Raw genomic sequence first — 16,827 nt, forward strand, 5'->3', positions numbered from 1 at the left:
CAATAAAACCTTTTAACAAAACTTAACTGACCACGAGAACTTATTATCACCCCCAAAAAAACTTTGATACACAGTATTTACATAACTTATTAACGTTTAATTGATACTCGTATTTTATCTTATTATGAAATTGAATGATTACTCATCATCATCTTCCTCGCGTTGTCCCGGCATTTTGCCACGGCTCATGGTAGCCTGGGGTCCGCTTGGCAACTAATCCCAGTAATTGGCGTGGGCACTAGTTTTTACAAAAGCGACTGCCATCTGTCCTTCCGACCCAGAGGGTAAACTAGGCTCGTATTGCGATTAGTCCGGTTTCCTCACGATGTTTTCCTTTACCGAAAAGCGACTGGTAAATATCAAATGATATTTCGTACATAAGTTCCGAAAAACTCATTGGTACCTACGAGCCGGGGTTTGAACACGCGACCTCCGGATTGCAAGTCGCACGCTCTTACCGCTAGGCTACCAGCGCTTTTTTTAAATTGAATGATTACTCAAACTACCTACTTAAAGTTTAGACTTACAATATTTTCTTTTCTCTAGCTGTCTTAAATTTTTCTTAATTCTGTAGAAATCTGGAAACTATAATACTAAACCTATTTTTATGTTTATTTGTATGTGTCAATACGAGTAGGCGTAGGTTTTATAGATGGCTTTATCAACGTAAGTACTACTTTTCAACAACACGCAATTGAAAGATTTTACACACCATCATTATCACGCTGTCACAGAATAAATAATAGTACTAAGTACAGAAGACTCACTCTCTAACAAAACGCGTCTGTTACGATCAGCACAGATATGGCCGCTAGGTGGCGACAGCGTCACGCACTGCTTATGGCTTTTCCCCAAAATTGGGGCCGAACGGATGTACTTTTAGCTACCTGTAGCAAAGCGACGAAATCGCGGAGTGAGACGCCTGACGCTGTCAAGTAGACAAATAAGGCCATTATATCCGCACTGAGGATAATACCCACACTATGCAAATATATTTAGCTCCATTGTAAATTACAAATTTATCAACCATAATCAATGAACAAAACCAAAGTCAATAACCCCAAAATATTTCCATAAAACACCATTGTAGTAATTTATGAATACTTGATAAAAGTCGACTCCGACCACAAATAACCGATAGAAGGGCGATAAAAAGGTCAAAAGAAACTATTGTCTGACACCTTATTGTTGTAAAACCAGTTTGTTCCAGATAAAAATCATAAAAAAAACTTTATTTTAGCGGTCTTTCTTCAGAAACTAAACAAGTTTTTGTCAAAAATTTCATTTTTGGTACAAGCTTTTATCGCTGCCTGTACTTTTCTTTCCACAGGCAACTAATACTCATCGAGACAATTCTAAAAACCCCAAACATAATTAGGTTGCCTTTGCCTGCCAGGGTTCCTATGGCCACCTCCTGTCTCCATCATCAGATCAGCTCGATAGTACCATAATATTGCATTTATGCAAATTTTCAGTTTCATTGGAAGTCGGGAAGTGGGTCTTTAACTTGCAAGATTTGACCCGTATAAACATACTACATTGCAAGTTAAATAAAAGCTGGTAAAAATAACTACTATTAACCAATATAAAATAGACATATTAACATATCAGACTATTCTAAACCTCATTGTGATACTTAGTGATAAGTAACCCGTTTACTATTCCATTAAATCCCATTAAACGTAACATGTGTTCCCAGTGTTCCACATAACAAACGGATTTACCGTGTTCCGTAATTTAAACGTGTACTATAATGTTGTAAACCGAAAAGCATTATACCATTGCCGAGTCACATGGAGTTACGCCTTAATGCCCTTATAAGGCAGAATTTAGGGGATGCGAACGCAAAACGGATCCGGATCATAAACTAAGCTGAATCTATATTGTTTCTGTACTTTTTGTTTCTAATTTACTTGTTGTTAGTTTTTTTTTTTTTCAAATAGATAATATTAATTTTATAAAGTAGAGACTAATCAAGTTTTTATCTTCAATAATTTTTAATTAATTATTGGTCTTTAGCTCTATTTCACCAACAATTAAGTAACGATTGTGTATTGCTTATTTATTAACACTCCAACTAAGTATATTATAAAATGTAGTTAGCTTTTTTTTTATAATATGTTTCATTATTTACAATCAATAATACTTACGGTTTTGTGCAAGGTCCAGGCAATTTCTACAAAAATAATCCAAGTCAGGCAGCATATCGTTTAGGTTCATTTCTAATGAGTACTATCATTTTGATTATAAGAAAATATACCCGAGGTTTCCGCTCTGGCAAAGATTTCGTGTGTTATAAAATAGTTTCCAAAATATACTTAAATTAAGAACAGGTAGTAATGTACTTAAAAATGTTCAAGTAGTTCATGTTTTTACAGTCTTTAGGTATCTATACCTATTTTTGGGCTAGCTTTTTACATTTTCACACCCTAAACCTTGAGGTATGATATTGAGTTACTGATGTAATGCATAATTATTTTCCTTCGTATTTTCACGGAAACTTACGAACTTGTGCTATTTCAGCCAGTCTCGGTACAAAAAGTACTGAGGTTGACTGAAGTAGCATGACAAATACTAACGTTTCCGAGAAAATACGACGGAAAACAATTATGCACTACATCTGTAGTAAGCATGAATTCACCTGATCCTGATACGGACGGGTGACGTTTTGTCCTAACTTACTCCTGTTATTCACTATGGCTAGAAACATCCAACACGAGTACAATTTATTTTAAGATTAGTTTTATTTATTTTTAGATTTAGTTTTGTAGGTTAGTTATTTAATTATGTTTTGTTTCTAGGTATCTATTGTATGTTAAGTTTGTATGCACTAATAAATATATTTAAGAGAACGTGAGAACTTCTGTTCCAAAAATATACAGTGCCAGCCACTTGAATAGCCTCACTCACCAAAATTAATATTTCTCATAGTAATATAAAAAGGAGATATATATTAAACATTAAATATGAAATAAAACAAGAAGCCTTGTAATAGTAAATAAAATATTTATTGTTATCTAATCAAAGTTTTGAGAAATAACGTCAAACAAATAATTGGCCCTTCCACTTGAATAGCCTCACATGCTAAAATATACTGTTTAGTTATTAAAATTCTTTCGTTTAATATTTTGTATACCTTCCATTAGACCTTATTAATTCGAAAATACGATTAGGTAGTGATTCATATAAAGAATGTATGTAATTAACGTCCACAGAATCCCAAACAGTGTAAATAGCTTGGATCAGTTCTTTTTTATTACTAAACTGTCTTCCGTCGTAATAAACTTGCCGAGACAGCCAACCCCAGGCATTTTCCATGATGTTCAGATCAGGGGACAAGGATGGCCAATCTAGAACTTCAATCTAGTTTTCTTCAAACCACTTTGTAACTATGGCTGACGTGTGTATGGGAGTATTATCATGCTGAAAAAACATTTTTTTTCTACCTATTACTTTTCTGATCTTACTTTTTGTTTCTTTTAATAAATTTAAATACTTTTCAGCATTTAGTCTTCCGTCTACCACAATTAAATCAACAGTACCATAGTAAGAAATTGCTCCCCAAACCATCACCGATCCGAGAGTTGAATGATGACGTGATAGTACTTTCGGTTCTTTCCTTAGGTCATGAAAATAATATTTAAATCCATCTGAACCATCTAGATTAAACTTTTTCTCATCACTAAAAATCACATTTCGCCACTCGGTTTTCCAGCACATGTACTTTTTAGCAAAAGACAGTCGACCCGCCACATGTTGTTCGCGCAAAGGAGGTTTACTCATGATTTTTTTTCGTTTGAGGTGGGATGATGTTTTAATAATCCGTCGAACTGTAGAGAGAGATGCTCTAGTATTTATTTCACTAGCTATTTGCCTGGCGGTCTTGGTGGAATTTGAAGCAGAGCGTAAAATAAGTCGACGTTCACGATCCGTAGTGGCAATTTTTGTGCGTCCTTTATACTGGTGGCCGTAATTTTCCTTATTTTTAACATAATTATTAATAACTTTAGGGCTGCGACCTATTTTTTTTAGCTATCTCACGATGGGATAATTTTAGAGTTAAATAAAAATTAACCTTTTCAATTTCTAAACTTATAAGTTTTTTACCACGTCCCATAGTCACAAAAACACTGTGTTTATCGCGTTGCTGCAGGTACTTAATAGAATGCCATCTGTATTATCTAATTATAATAAAATAAATTTGAAAGCGAAACTTAAATGCACGGTTTGGACGATTATGTTACACTGAGGCTATTCATGTGGACGGCCCGTATTCGCTCTTGCGTCCACGACGTTTCGCGCGCAGACAAGTTCGGACTTGTTAATGTGTCGTTCGATAAACGCCAGGGCGTACAATTCAAATTTAAGATATATTGATAAAAATTATCACGTATAATTATAATACTCACAATATATAGGTGAGGCTATTTAAGTGGTTGGCACTGTAATGTTACTCGCACACAATTAAGGTCTTCTAATTGAACAGGAAAATAAAGTATCTTGTTTTGTAAAATTATGATCTGATTAAAATTTAACATACCTATCTGCTATCTGTATCCTTCGTCTGCTAAAAAGTAATGAAGTAAACAAAATAGAAGCTCCCGGTTTCGAGTCCCGGTATGTTCATTTATATGTTGGATAAAAGATTATTCGTATAATTTTGGATGTTAGTATAGCCAAAAGGATCCATTCTTGTAAAATCTTCATTTAAATTTTATAAATAGATTGTATGGATTGAATACTTCTTTCTAAATTACCTAATGTATTCATTTATATCATTAGTACTCGTACGTACTTATCTATTTATACATTGCATGTTAAATCGTCGTCTAGTACCTACAAGTCAAGCTTTATCGAGCTAACTATGGAACTAGGTCAAATTGTGTATTTATTTAATTTGTTTCAATTCATTTCTTTACAAAACAAATAGAGACAGAAGCAAAGAGAGGCAGAGGTGTAGGGTTGGAGTTGGAGCCGGTGTAGCTTTATTTGACGTTCATAAGCGCATTGTAATATGCCTACTTGAGTAATTAACTATGTTTATCTTATCCAATCTTATCTTTATCTTTTTTCTACAGACGGCTGTCGTTGGATCAAGAGTGACGCTCCCCTGCAGAGTAGAGAGGAAATCCGGCCAACTCCAATGGACGAAGGATGACTTCGGCCTGGGCCTCCACCGCGACTTAAGCGGATACGACCGGTACAAGATGATCGGGAGTGATGAAGAAGGTACGGTATTTAGACCTAAGGGTAAATCATTGAATTCATAATGTCCATAAGGCTGGTTTTAGTGTCACGCGGACCGTCCGTGCGGATCGGTCCGCACCGTCAAATTGTATGAGAAAGCTGTCGACGTGGACGGTCGTCCGCGCGGCCCGTCAGCTTTACTCTAAAGGGGCCCACTGGTTACCAGTCCGCCGGATGATATCGGCCTGTCAGTTGTTCGGATCTGTCAGCTTTTTGTTCTAACTGACAGGCCGATATCGTCCGGCGGACTGTTAATCAGTGGGCTCCTTTAAACGCTCCCTGAACTTAATACATATTGGTCCGGTGCGGAGCGATCCGCACGGACGGTCCGCGTGACACAAAAACCAGCTTAAAGGTACCCTTCGGATTCTGTTACACCTGCCAGGCTAGCACATGATTGGCGCGACAGTGTCTCGCGGCGAGATAGACTACCCGTCTATCTCGCCGCGAGATACTGTCGCGCCAATCATGTGCTAGGCTTACAGCTGAGCTGGAGGTTTTGACGTTCGCTGCGATAGCTAAGTCGGTTCAAATCTACTCTCGGACACTCTTTAGCTGATGGTATCTCTTCCACTTTATAATTGGGTTTATTATTTCAACTTACAGGGGTGGGGGGGGGGGACACATTTACCACTTTGGAAGTGTCTCTCGCGCAAAATATTCAGTTTAGAAAAAAATGATATTGGAAACCTCAATATCATTTTTGAAGACTTATCCATAGATACCCCACACGTATGGGTTTGATGAAAAAAATTTTTTTGAGTTTCAGTTCTAAGTATGGGGTCTTTAGAAATAATAACAATAACAATATCTTTATTTAACAATAAAAGTTTAACAGGTACATTGCAGTGAACCCCGCACTAGGCATGGCCTGTATCCTGTATAAAATCAAATGTGAACAATTATTGTGATAAATCAAAAAAAGTAACCTAAATGGTTCCAAATAAGTTGTTACCTGTGTCATACCTAAATACAATCTAAATACTGGCCTTGTATCCATATTATGAACTAAGCCACCCTTTATTGAAACAAAAAGCTACCTTTATTATCACAGCTAATAACATAAAGCCGGTGTATACGCGTAAACGTGCGGTCATTAGGAATAGGGTTGTTACACTCGCAGAATTCAGAATGCCACTGACTGTGGTTTTGGTGAGTAGCCAAAAATTCATAGCGATAATTTGTAAAATCCAATTAAATATTAGGTATGTTGGGAATTTCAATATGAATACTACAGCAAACTATTGAAATGGCAAATAAAATTGGTATTCCTAAGGTAAAACTTATAATCTTAGCTTTAAACGAGCAATCCTTGTATATTTCGGGGAACTCGGAAATTTGCTACATCGGGGTTTTCGGGGGCGAAAAGTCGATCTAGCTAGGTCTTCTTCCAGGGAAAACACGCATTTTTGGGTTTTTATATGTTTTCCTAGCAAAGCTCGGTCTCCCAAATAATTATAATTTAAAAGAAGTAAAATGTAGCAGGTTATGCATAAATAAGTACGAGTAATTAACTTAAGTTTTAGGGTGACAGTCCATTTCCAACCGCAGCTGCACTACTGTTCATTTTACTATGGAAATTGACAGTAACAGCGACGCGTTCAGTACCAGTAGGTAGTGCAGCTGCGGTCAGAAATGGAATGTTACCCTTATGCAAATATACTATCTCTACTAAAAAATACTATTCGCAATATTTGCAGTCGCAGATACGAATTGCATAAATCTTTCACATCAGAACTCCTAGTGTGAATTTAATTCTATAGCGTGACGGACATACGCATTACCATAATTTTGTATGGGATTTTGAACAGCGCGCCAAGCGGGGTGTTTTGGAAACTCAAAATCCCATACAAAATGAGACACGCAAACGCGTACGTCACGTCACGCTATCAAATGAAATTTACAATGGGGGTATAGTGATTATATCTTTCACATCACTATTTACAAATGAATGTTTACCCACAGGGGATTACTCATTGGACATAAGAGACGTGACTCTGGACGACGATGCGAGGTACCAGTGCCAAGTCAGCTCGGGCTCTAAAGGTAAGCGTTTTTTCATGGTCTAATAAAACATGGTCTTCTCTTCCCAGAGTGTCACTTGCCTACGTCACAATAACATTGCCACTTTATTTCAACATAACATGTTACATGGGTACATTATATCTATGGTTAATAAGTTAAAATATTTCTTTATAATTTTCATTTATTTGTATTTTATCTTAAATTTTACAAAAACACGTCATTTTTAATTATTCGTTAGCAATATCTTCCGATTCACGAAAGAAATTTCAGACGTTCGGGTAATTCTGTTTACACTACTGGCAACACACGATAGCGCTGTCACATTTGACAATCCGCCATTTTGTCCCTTACCGTCATCCTTGTCGAACGCGTGTTAATTGTTATTTCCTTCTCGCTCAGTGTCAGCAGTCGCAGTGTTTTCCAAACTTTTCACGTCGTAAGCTTGGTAATTAATGTTTTGTTACGAAAATGGTTGGCTGTTCTATTCGGTACTGTAAGAGTAGGGGTGAAAAGGGCAGTATATATTTGTTTTATTTTACTATGTTTCTACATGAATAACTTAAAATTAATGCCGTTAAAATAATTTTCACCGTTGGTTAAAATTCTCCCACATTTTAAAGTTTGAGAACCTGTAAACAGCATGATGACGTAGGCAAGTGACAGTTAGGTCATTCGCGAATCTCGGAAGAGAGTACCAGGCGGAGTATATTATTATACCATGCGTTTTTTAAAGGTTTTTTGACGACTAGTCTGGCCTAGTGGGTAGTGACCCTGCCTGTGAAGCCGCGGTCCTGGGTTCGAATCCCGGTAAGGGCATTTATTTGTGTGATGAGCACAGATATTTGTTCCTGAGTCTTGGGTGTTTTCTATGTAGGTATTTATATATTTGTATATTATATAATATATATCGTTGTCTGAGTACCCAGAACACAAGTCTTCTTGAGCTTACTATGGGACTTAGTCAATCTGTGTAAGAATGTCCTATAATAGTAGTAGTAGTAAACTCTTTACCTATTGTACAAAAAGACATATTAAAAATTAACACACAATTATGTAGTAAGAAGTACAAAGGCGAACTTATCCCTTTGAGGGATCTCTTCTAGTTAACCTTTGAGTAGATGAGAGGAGAAAATGAAAAGAGGGTGACAAATACAATATTTATTAATATATATTTATTTATATTTTAATAAATTGTGGCTTGCTATCACAGAAGGGTCCTTATGCTTCACGTGACATAAGGTCCTTTCCATCTAAATACAAACAGAAATTCTGATAAAAAAAGGGTCCTTCTCTAATGGACAGCCACAATTTATGATTTACAGACTGTCTTTTAACCTCGTAGGACCCTCGTATGAGAATTTTGATTATGGAAATATTGAATTTTTAATAGTTCAAAATCGAATTGAATTTGTACTTGTATAAGTACGCGTGGGCTTATGAGGTTAAAATAATTTATAGTATTTATAAATTTATATTCCTTATTTAAGTACCTACTATGGTCTCAAAAAGTAGTGTGGCAATTAGTGTTGTGAATAACGCTGATTTCGAGGCTTAAAGACCGAACCCTTAAGACTCTCGAGGCTTAACGCCTCAAAGGCGGCAAAGAGGATTTCTTACATTCATACGTGTAAAATAAATAAATACAATTCTCAAATATAGTCGAGTCTTCAGGATTTACCAGTCTTGAGGGCTCGAGTCTTTAAGGCTAAAAATAAGCGGTATTCACAATTTGCTTTTAAATGATGGTCAGTTGTAATATGAAAATAAGTTTATTTAGTACCTAATGTAAAAAAAAGTTACTACTACCTTTAAAAATGCAGGATACAGAACAACAGTTTTGAATCAATAAATATTTCCACTTCGACCAAAATTAAAAAAAAAGATAAATAAAATTATAGTCCTGTAAAAACAAGACCGAAATCAGAAATAAGTCAAATAAGTTGCGAACATAATTATTCCGCGTTACTGAAGCGAAAGACAAATTATTGACGTCTGTCATTCCCTCCCGGTCGAAACACTGACATATCACCAATTATCCCAGTCTTATTTCAAAAGGACGTAAGTGTAATTAGGTCCCTTAGCAGTTAAGCTAGTCTTGAATCCAATCTTACTTTATCGCCATATTTGATCCTCACCCCAAGGATTTGCTTCCGATTGCTGAGCGCGATGCAATATATTATGTACCAGTATAAGTCATTGGATTCTAACTATTGGGCAAAATTTAATCACAGGAAGTATAATTATGATAAATACCGAAAATCTTTATGTACCTACACTTTGTGTAAAATTTGTCTTCGTCTCCAATATAATACTAAAATATACCTACGCACTTACAGAAAAAATTTGGAGCGATCACTAGTATTATGGAAAGATATCGATGGTTAAGTTTATCGATATAGGAACTCCCTACCTGTCATTAAAGGTTGCCTCCTAAAATCCTAGGTGTCGATTAAGACAACTATTATAAGCCTGACATTGAGGCTTATAATAGTCGTCTTAGTCGATACCTAGGTAAGCTAGAGCAACAACAACAGAGCAGTTAATTACAGGCTCTGGATAAAATGAGATAAGGATTTTTTCCTCCTTTTTGTAATATCGCGTTCAATGGTTATACGGATTTGTTTATGTGGCGTTATTCTGTGAAATTGCAATTTGTTTTGATATTTATTTCGTTATGTATTATAACCTCGCAAGGCCCACTGTACAAAATTTTCCCCTTAACCTTGTTTTATAGTAAAATGAATACGCTACTTTATTTTGTTAAGGAATTTAAGGAAAGGTTCTAATAAGATTGAAACTGAGTGTACATTGTACCTATTGTTCATTATAATCCACATTGGGCCTTAAAAAAAAAAGATACATAAAAAAAAGTCTTGAACGAGATTTTATAGCTTGACAGTTTGTAAATCAGGATTTGTGGTTAAACAAAACTGATCGTCTTTATGAAATTTTGTTGAAGTAGGTCTACATCACATTATTTTAAACTGGCTTTTGCCCGCGTACTCTACATATCAATATCTTCCAAACAACATAATATAATTATCTTCATACCAAATATCATCAAAATCGGTTCAGCGGTTATTGATTCCCCATACAAATTCCCACCCTTCTTTTCACCCCCTTAACGGATGATTTCTGGGATAAAAACTACCCTATGTCCTTTCTCGGGACTCAAACTATCTCTATACTTAACAAATTTCATTTAAATCGGTTCAGCGGTTTTAGCGTGAAGAGTTAACAGACAGACACAATAATTGACCGAAGCGTAGCGAAGGTCTACGTTTTGACTCGGGCATTTTGCTTTTGTATGTCCGGATGTTCTCCTCTACAGGTCGCAATTCTTAACCGATTTTCGTGAAATTTTGTGACCGAATTCTATGACTAAATAAAAAATTTTTGTCGATCCGGTTTTTGGAAATTTTTCAAAATGGCGGAGTCGTGATAGCTCCCGCCTAAACAAATAGTCGTATCGGTATCGTAAGACTTTTTTCTTTTTGAGATATGGTTATAGATTAAATTTCCAAAAATTCAGAAAATTTGTATCGCTGGTTTTGGCGGTATTTAGATATTTAGTTTTTACTTGAGAATGAGTAGCTAAATTTCATCAGCTTTAGTAAGAACTATAATGGCGTATTTTGCAAACGTTCGCTTTTTTTGTTTGCATCGGCAGGTCCCTGGTTCCATCCCCAGTAATTGTATACTGCTACATAACTTTTTGTATTTTTTTATACTTACATTTCGTATAGTTGTTTTTTATATTATTTTTTTATTTTGTAAAAATTAAAAATTTCGTATTTTTTATTTATCAAGCGCGGGTTAAGCGCATTCGTTTAATTTTTGTTCGTAGCTTTATGTAGTTTTTAATTTTTTGTTTATATTACATGTACTATACCTATATTTTAATAAATATTTTTGCCATACATTTATTCAGTTTTAAGCTCTGCTCGCGAGGTCTACAGCTCACAGAGCCACTAGTATTAGTATGGATGGTAAATTTTCATAAAGACGACCAGTTTTAAAACGTCTATTAAACTGGAAGTTATCTTTAGTTTTATTAAAACAAATATTAGGTGTTAAGCCTTACACGGTCCTTATATAGATCTTGTCTACCCTACCCTTTGAAACCATATATTCAATACCAATTGAGCTGTCGTCGGCTTTGACAGGAGAACCGTTTGCGTAATTGGGACCATTCAATAGGGATGATGACCCATGTTGAATTTTATAACAAAATCTAGTAAAATAGAAAGCAAACGAGCAATTTATCACAATAATGTGGATATTAAAATAAAATATGGATATCTTACAAAAATACAGGACCTGAAAGTTTCAAAATTTAAGTTTTTTTTAACTTCTAAAAACGATAAAAGTAAGGATACTATTCGATTCCTTACATTGTATCCAAAATAATATTGTACAGCAACTATATACATAAACGCAATATTTCACCGACAAAACCGCAATTTTCTTGTTTTGTCCATACTACAAGATGGGTTCTCAGAGACCTTGACGTCACGTTCACTTATCGTTTTGTTAAGGGCGTTTCGCGAGTGAAGTGCGACTGTCGGCCTTTGACTACAATTTCTGACTTTTGTGTTACTTTAATGCAGCGGTCGGCAACCTTTTAGCAGCCAAGGGCCACATAGTAGTTTACGAAGTTGACGCGGGCCGCACGTGAAATTTGATAGAAAAAAAATTGAGAGAGGCTATGTCAGGGACACAGCCGCAATGGTTTACGTGAAAGGGTGTGGATGTCTAATGCAAAAGCCGAAGGCCGAGCTCCGCGTAGGGCCGAAGGCCCGAAGCGTCCAGGATGTCAGTGCTTAAATCGTAGTAGTAGTCGCTCGGTAGGGTGCCCAAAATGCCATCTTTATCAGAGTAGGCTTAACCTTTAAAATCGTATCAAAAACGCGAGCGTAGCGAGCGCGAAAATTTTTTGATAGAAAAAAAATTTAGAGGCTATGTCAGGGACACAGTCGCAATGGTTTACGTGAAATTTTGGTGTGGATATCTAATGCGAAAGCCGAAGGCCGAGCTCCATGTACGGCCGAAGGCCCGAAGCGTCCAGGCTGTCAGTGCTTAAACACAGAACAATAGTATAAGTGTCTAAATACGACGGCTGAAGGCCGAGCTTCGCGTAGGGTCGAAGGACCGAAGCGTCCAGGATGTCAGTGCTTAATCACAGAACAATGGTATCAGTGGCTAAATGCGAAGGCCGAAGGCCGAGTTCCGCGTAGGGCCGAAGACCCGAAGCGTCCAGGATGTCAGTGCTTAAGTCGTAGTAGTAGTCGCTCGGTAGGGTGCCCAGAAGTGGCACCTTTATCAAATTAGGCTTAACCTTTAAAATCGTATTAAAAACGCGAGCGTAGCGAGCGCGAAATTTTTATGATAGAAAATAATTTAGAGAGGCTAGGGACACAGCCGCAATGGTTTACGTGAAATTTTGGTATAGATATCTAATGTTAAAGCCGAAGGCCGAGCTCCATGTAGGGCCGAAGGCCCGAAGTATCCAGGCTGTCAGTGCTTACAGTGCGAAAATGCGAAGGCCGAAGGCCGAGCTTCGCGTAAGGTCGAAGGACCGAAGCATCCAGGATGTCTGTGCCTAATCACAGAACAATCATATCAGTGTCTAAATTCGAAGGCCGAAGGCCGAGCTCCGCATAGGGTCGAAGGCCCGAAGCGTCCAGGATGTCAGTGCTTAAACACAGAACAATAGTATGTGTCTAAATGCGAAGGCCGAAGGCGGAGCTTCGCGTAGGGCCGAAGGCCCGAAGCGTCCGGGGTGTTAGTGCTTAATCACAGAACAATAGTATAAGTGTCTAAGTGCGAAGGCCGAAGGCCGTGCTCCGCGTGGGACCGAAGAACCGAAGCGTCCAGGCTGTCCGTGCTTAAACACAAATTAAATGTAGGTTAATGTGTGTGCTGGGAGTCCTAAAGCGCTCAATGAGTTTAGGAACTCCAGAGGGTATGTTGTGACGTTGCCTTCATCCAAGACAGTGTTAATGGATTTAGATATATACTGCCTGTTCACCTTCGATTTCCGTCAATATCCGCGCATGTGTAGGTAAGTACAGACGTACTTCAGTTCAGACGTCGTTTGTCAATATTACATACAAAATAGCCAGGGAGGCTCGCGGGCCGCAAGCTACAGGTTCACGGGCCGCATGCGGCCCGCGGGCCGCCGGTTGCCGACCGCTGCTTTAATGCAATGGGTCCCATATTTATTTGACATGTATTCCGTTATTTATTTATTCTGAAATTTCTGAACTTATCTTATAAATTGTTAGTGTTAATAGTTTGTATTGTTTTTTGATTATCATTATTGACATTTTATAATTATACGTGCATGCTACATTATTTGACGACCATAATGTAAATTCATATAGATTAGCGCAAGAATAATTTATACTGTAATTTATCATTATGAAATAAATAAACTAAACTATAGACATTTGATCCTAAAAACAAACCCGATCGATTGATACCATAAATGAAAATTAGTCATGTAGCCTATTGCATATCCTATTTTATAGGTACAAACAGACCTTATGCCTTTAGTAATATGGTTTACGAACTGTCAGTTAACAGTGTGGGCGATGGTACTAGGTGAAAACACATTGTATATAGTCATTCTTGTATTGTGACAGGCGTGTCTCACTCCGAGATTTCGTCGCTTTGCTACAGAGGGCCTACCGCGAACACTAAGGCAACACGTCGAACGTGGTTCGCGGTAGCCCCTCAGGTAGCTAAAAGTACATCCGTTCGGCCCCAATTTTGGGGAAAGCCATAAGCCGCGCGTGGCGCTGTCGCCACCTAGCGGCCATATCTGTGCTGATCGTAACAGACGCGTTTTTTAGAGAGTGAGTCTTCTGTACTTATTTAGTACTATTATTTATTCTGTGATTGTGTTTACAAGAGGGATTCAAAAGGCATAAAAAAATGTTATCAAAAAAACCGGCCAAGTGCGAGTCGGACTCGCGCACGGAGGGTTCCGCACCATCAACAAAAAATAGAGCAAAACAAGCAAAAAAACCGGCCAAGTGCGAGTCGGACTCGCGCACGGAGGGTTCCGCACTATCAACAAAAAATAGAGCAAAACAAGCAAAAAAAACCAGCCAAGTGCGAGTCGGACTCGCGCACGGAGGGTTCCGCACCATCAACAAAAAAATAGAGCAAACCAAGCAAAAAAACGGTCACCCATCCAAGTACTGACCCTGCCCGACGTTGCTTAACTTCGGTCAAAAATCACGTTTGTTGTATGGGAGCCCCACTTAAATCTTTATTTTATTCTGTTTTTAGTATTTGTTGTTATAGCGGCAACAGAAATACATCATCTGTGAAAATTTCAACTGTCTAGCTATCACGGTTCATGAGATACAGCCTGGTGACAGACGGACGGACGGACGGACGGACGGACGGACAGCGGAGTCTTAGTAATAGGGTCCCGTTTTTACCCTTTGGGTACGGAACCCTAAAAAACAAGCAGAACAACGGTCACCCATCCAAGTACTGACCCCGCCTATTTTATTCTGTTTTTAGTATTTGTTGTTATAGCGGCAACAGAAATACATCATCTGTGAAAATTTCAACTGTCTAGCTATCACGGTTCGTGTGATACAGCCTGGTGACAGACGGATGGATGGACGGACGGACGTCGTTTTTACCCTTTGGATACGGAACCCTAAAAAGTAGTAAGATCCCAGGAACGGATTCAGAAAAAATATGTCATTGATTGTGCAAAGGGATTGATGTTGTCACAAAGACATAACACAATCCAGACATTTCAGCTATATTGTCCTTTAGCGATAAGGTAAAGATAGTAACCCGAATTTCAGAGTTCTAATTTCTTAGAATTGAACATTTTTGATTATCTTTACGTACGTAGTAAGAAGTAAGTAGGTACTTAAGAGCAAAATTAAAAAAAAAATGTACCTAATGATAACTTTTTATTACACTACCAAGAGGCAGCTTCTGATATCAAAATAAATTCAAAACCATATCAAATTGTTTGATTAGAATTGATCTAACAAATTAAAAAAAATACTTATTGGGTCGTACTTATTGGTATGATAAAATCTACAGAAATCTGTTTTATCTAAAAGGAAAACGGTGTAGGTAAATAAGGGTTTATTATATTTTTTGTTCAATTCAAAATTAAGCAACAAAATTACATAATCAAGCAATGTTTACAATCTCAACGCATCAATTTCCTGTTCAAAAACAATTTTTTATTCATCTTTAAACGAAACGAAATTATACGGAAATACGCAGCCGTTTAAATATTTACTCAACATAATGGGCCCCGAAAAATACGCTTACAAAATGGCTGATCGCATTTTTAAGTAGGGAATTAAATGATTATCTGCGGAAGAAATTTGAGCATAAAGCTCTTTAAATCGAGGTTATTTTTGTATTGTTTTAATGATGCTCAATTTCTGATGTATTTTGGATACGTTTACTGTTCTCAGATATAAATATGAAGTCCCGTTGTTTCCCGTAAAGTTTTAAGTCCGATGTAATGTTCATGTTAATGTATCATTAGTCATAAAACTGAAACCGTTAACATTTCAGGATTTTCGTAAGGATATCCTATAGATAGGTTAGGTTAGGTTAGGTTTGTTTTATGGCAATCCTGAAAAGTGACGCGTTTCTGAACCAAATGAATTATGACTAACGAAAATTCGGGCAAACAATACATTATGGATTAAAACTATTTGGGAAACAATAGAGAGCCGATAAATATACCTATAGCTAATGAGGTTTAAATCCATATATAGTAGGTAGTTTAAGTTTATATAACTGCTACATAATGAAAAGCATTAAAATACGAGTTCAGATTTATGAAACGGGTTGAAAGCTCATTCCATAAAAACATCACACAAGTGTTTTAATGCCTAATTTTGTATAGTTATATATATAATATATTTATATATTATCTACACACATATTGTAAGTTCTCTATAATATGTTCAGGAACCTTATGTTGCCATTCTAGAAATGAAGTCAAGTCAAATTCCTTTGTTTTTCAGAGGTGTTCGGAAATTTAAAGTCAATATTAAATCGATAACAATGTTATTATTACGCAATAATAACATTCTAACAGAGACAATTAGAGGGTTTAACGATAATTATGGTGTAGACAAAGTATAAGTATTTAGATGTATTTCGAAGCTCACTGGAGACAAAACAACTTGATACAATTCTAATTACAAAGTACTCTTAACCCAACTGTTGTAGATCTACCAACTAATTGAAACTTGAAGATTTTAGACACAATTACGAAGACTAAGACTCGTACCTACTTTACATTTCAAATACATTTTAGCATTGTGCAAAGAGCAACAATTATTCAATAAGATACTGTTAAAGATACCAACTTGTAACTAGTACGCCGAAACTGTAGCACGTCTCAAGTTTAGAGTTCAGTGCTTTGATGCTTCAAAGCTTGTATGTAACGAGTTGTCTGGGCACTTTGAATATAATAATCTGCTGCATGGTGGAAAAATTATGAGGGTGATGATTTTCTTAAGGGTCCCACTGATTAACAGTCCACCG

General features: G+C 36.9%; 1 protein-coding gene and 2 long non-coding RNA genes across 3 annotated transcripts in view; 2 read left to right on the forward strand and 1 right to left on the reverse strand.

Moving 5' to 3' along the window:
* The window catches only part of LOC134658889 (uncharacterized), a 582,766-nt gene that overhangs the window by 448,548 nt on the left and 117,391 nt on the right, over positions 1 to 16,827 (forward strand). The gene's annotated exons all lie outside the window — the stretch shown is intronic.
* The window catches only part of LOC134658875 (uncharacterized), a 397,606-nt gene that overhangs the window by 264,800 nt on the left and 115,979 nt on the right, over positions 1 to 16,827 (reverse strand). The gene's annotated exons all lie outside the window — the stretch shown is intronic.
* Positions 1 to 16,827, forward strand: part of LOC134658795 (irregular chiasm C-roughest protein) — a 72,519-nt gene that overhangs the window by 1,590 nt on the left and 54,102 nt on the right. The window contains exons 2-3 of the mRNA XM_063514448.1: positions 5,079 to 5,229; positions 7,213 to 7,293. Coding sequence (XP_063370518.1) covers positions 5,079 to 5,229; positions 7,213 to 7,293 — 232 coding nt within the window. The remainder of the gene's footprint in view (positions 1 to 5,078; positions 5,230 to 7,212; positions 7,294 to 16,827) is intronic.

This window comes from Cydia amplana, chromosome 23 (genome assembly GCF_948474715.1).
Source record: "Cydia amplana chromosome 23, ilCydAmpl1.1, whole genome shotgun sequence".
Taxonomy (NCBI): Eukaryota; Metazoa; Arthropoda; class Insecta; order Lepidoptera; family Tortricidae; genus Cydia; species Cydia amplana.